The sequence below is a fragment of the Bison bison genome, unplaced genomic scaffold (genome assembly GCF_000754665.1).
Source record: "Bison bison bison isolate TAMUID 2011002044 unplaced genomic scaffold, Bison_UMD1.0 scf7180017851605, whole genome shotgun sequence".
In the NCBI taxonomy this organism is placed as follows: domain Eukaryota; kingdom Metazoa; phylum Chordata; class Mammalia; order Artiodactyla; family Bovidae; genus Bison; species Bison bison.
The window spans coordinates 10076-12646 of NW_011482178.1; the positions used below are offsets into that span (position 1 = coordinate 10076).

A 2571-nucleotide genomic window follows, 5' to 3' on the forward strand; every position below is an offset into this window, starting at 1 on the left:
TGAAAGGAGGCTGGTAAGTGGTGGGTATTTTAATACTGATGGCAAAGAGAAGCAAAGCCATCAGACAGCAGTAAAATGAAACCAGGTAATTCTTACTTGTAGAGGTCAGGTTGAGGCTGTTCACATTCAATTGCTGCTCTGAGGTTATCAATGGATTCGACTGTACGCAGTTCAATGGTATCACGTACCGCATAATGTGTCTAGATGAAAGCAGAAGAAAAAACAAAAACAGCCCCCCCAAAAAAGAAAAAAATTATAATCATACACCCACCTGATTTCAGGAACACTATGTTTTTAGTAAGAGGCTTTGGCAGAATAATACGAATACATCTCCAACTAGATAAACTTTATGGTATTATTCTTAAAATATATTACAATAATTAAAAAGTGAACTCTGCTGTGAAGGGATTTCAAAGATAATGAGAAAACTAAAAGCTTTTCTTGATACTGACAGCAGAGAAAATTCCATTTGCACCATGCATATAATTAACTGAAAACCCCATGAAAAATTTAAAACACTTTTTTTCCCCTCCTATTTATAGAACTGAGACCTATTATTTTGCTCACCATAGTATATGGTGAAGTTAACATACAAATAAGAATTGAATCACTCTTTTGGTCATAAGAATACTAACATTTTGCTAACAGAAAGAAAAAAAATCATCAATAGTTCCCATTACACAAACAGCAAAATTAATGATCTTGAAAATGCTTCAAGTAGCTACAATTCATGTGAGGAGCAGAGACATGATGTATCTTGCTTTAGTCAGACAATTAGAATATTCTACTAGGGTATATTATGTACTTACTTGATTGACCCAGAACTCAGGGCAGGCTCCAATGAATCCTTTTATAAATCATCAAAGAAGGGCTGACACAGACTCAAAGACTACACTACTTACGCTGAAGGAAAGCTGTTGCATGATCTTTGGAGAATATTATGGAATTGCCTGAGCTATATTTTAAACTATCTCCTGACGTTGAAAACCTATGTACTTTTAGCTAATTTGATCAGATTAACTTAAGTGGAAAATGAAACCACTTGAAAGTTAAGTTTTCTTCTTCTACACAACTTTGTCCCTTATTAGGAAATCTTGAGGTAGATTTCTCAATTTTCACCTTGACATTCCCTTAAATATAACTTTGTTTTCGAATAGTTGAAATGGGACTAGTTCATCACCATGCCCCTGAAGTGGTAACAAAATTAGTTATCTAACAGGCATTTAAGTTCCTTTACCACACACTGAATCCTGGTCCTTGAGTTCAGATAGCATAAACAAGTGGAGGAAAGCCCTCAAGAAGATGCACGGAGGTGAGCACATGAGCGCTCTTCCTTAAAGGCAGCAGCACATAGAGGATAAATCTTCATGCCCTGTGGAACTCTGGATGATAGACAAGAACTGATTGTGCCAGAAAGTACCAGGGAAGTCAGTTATCCTCCAGTTTGAACAAATTTACTCTCACACATTTTTAATTCTTCCTAGTTGCAATAAAGCAACTAGTTTGCCAAACTATACCCTAAGGTATTTTTTAAAAGTAATCAAGCCAATAGCTTAGATTTTCAAAATGCCAGGAATAAACATTTTAAAAAAGAGGATATTCATCACTTTAAAAAAAAAAAACAGATCAAACTTAGAGTACCTTAGATGAAGGTGAGAGTACCTTCAGATGTAGTTATTTTCATAGCTATGTAGTTTCAGCCTAAAGAGCACTTTCATTTTAAAAGCCTAAATACAATGTGGAATGGGTTAATGTCAATATGAAATGTAAAAAGTGCTATAAAAATGTGGTGGCTTTTATTTAGGGTGTGGACTTCTCACCCAACACCACCCTTTCCCCCAAAGCTGAGTATTTGCTTAGAAGTTTCAAAGACAGTTATATAAACACTGTCTTCAAATACAAAATTTCCACAAACAGGAAACAATAAGGTAAAAGATTAGGGGCAGTGGGACGGAATATTGCATGATTACCCATCCTTAGCTGAGAATGTTTACCTTGCAATTCGATTCCCCATCAAGACTGGCTGTGGTAACATAACAGGTTCCATCAACTGTGCAGGATGACAGAAGAATAAGATCACAGGGAAAGGTTTCATCTGCCTGTACTTCTACTATATCACCGACCTAGTACAGAGAGAAAAATAAGTATCAATGTTCTTAATTCCAAACAAAGCATTTATTATACCTCCAACTAAAGTCAAAACAGTAGCAAAAGACCTCTCCCCATCTAAGGCTTAGAATGTCTCAGCATCCTATACCACGTGAAAGGTGACGAAACAATAGTACTCAACATTCAGAGTCCTCTTTAAGGTCACAAGGACTTACGATGCTTTCAGATTACCTGAGTATTGAACTTTAATCTCTGATACGTGATTTCATTACCCAGAGACTCTTTTGCTCTCTGATATGTTTGGCATTGGTGTTTGATAAGAGAATGACCATTATCATTTCATGACTGAATCAAGAAAATCTACATTTTCATTTGAGTACTTCAAGAACACTGGGCAGCTGCACTCCCACTCTGCATCAAGATAAATATTTCTAAATGCTTTGCCTTCCATGTGGTAATAGC

At 36.1% G+C, this 2571-nt stretch overlaps 1 protein-coding gene across 1 annotated transcript in view; it reads right to left on the reverse strand.

The window, feature by feature from the left end:
- The window catches only part of LOC104996694 (phospholipid-transporting ATPase IG-like), a gene marked incomplete at its 5' end in the record, with an annotated part of 8140 nt that extends 6017 nt beyond the window's left edge, over positions 1 to 2123 (reverse strand). The window contains 2 exons of the mRNA XM_010851036.1: positions 97 to 200; positions 1995 to 2123. Of these exons, the coding sequence (XP_010849338.1) occupies positions 97 to 200; positions 1995 to 2123 (233 nt within the window). The remainder of the gene's footprint in view (positions 1 to 96; positions 201 to 1994) is intronic.
- Positions 2124 to 2571: the final 448 nt, after the last annotated feature.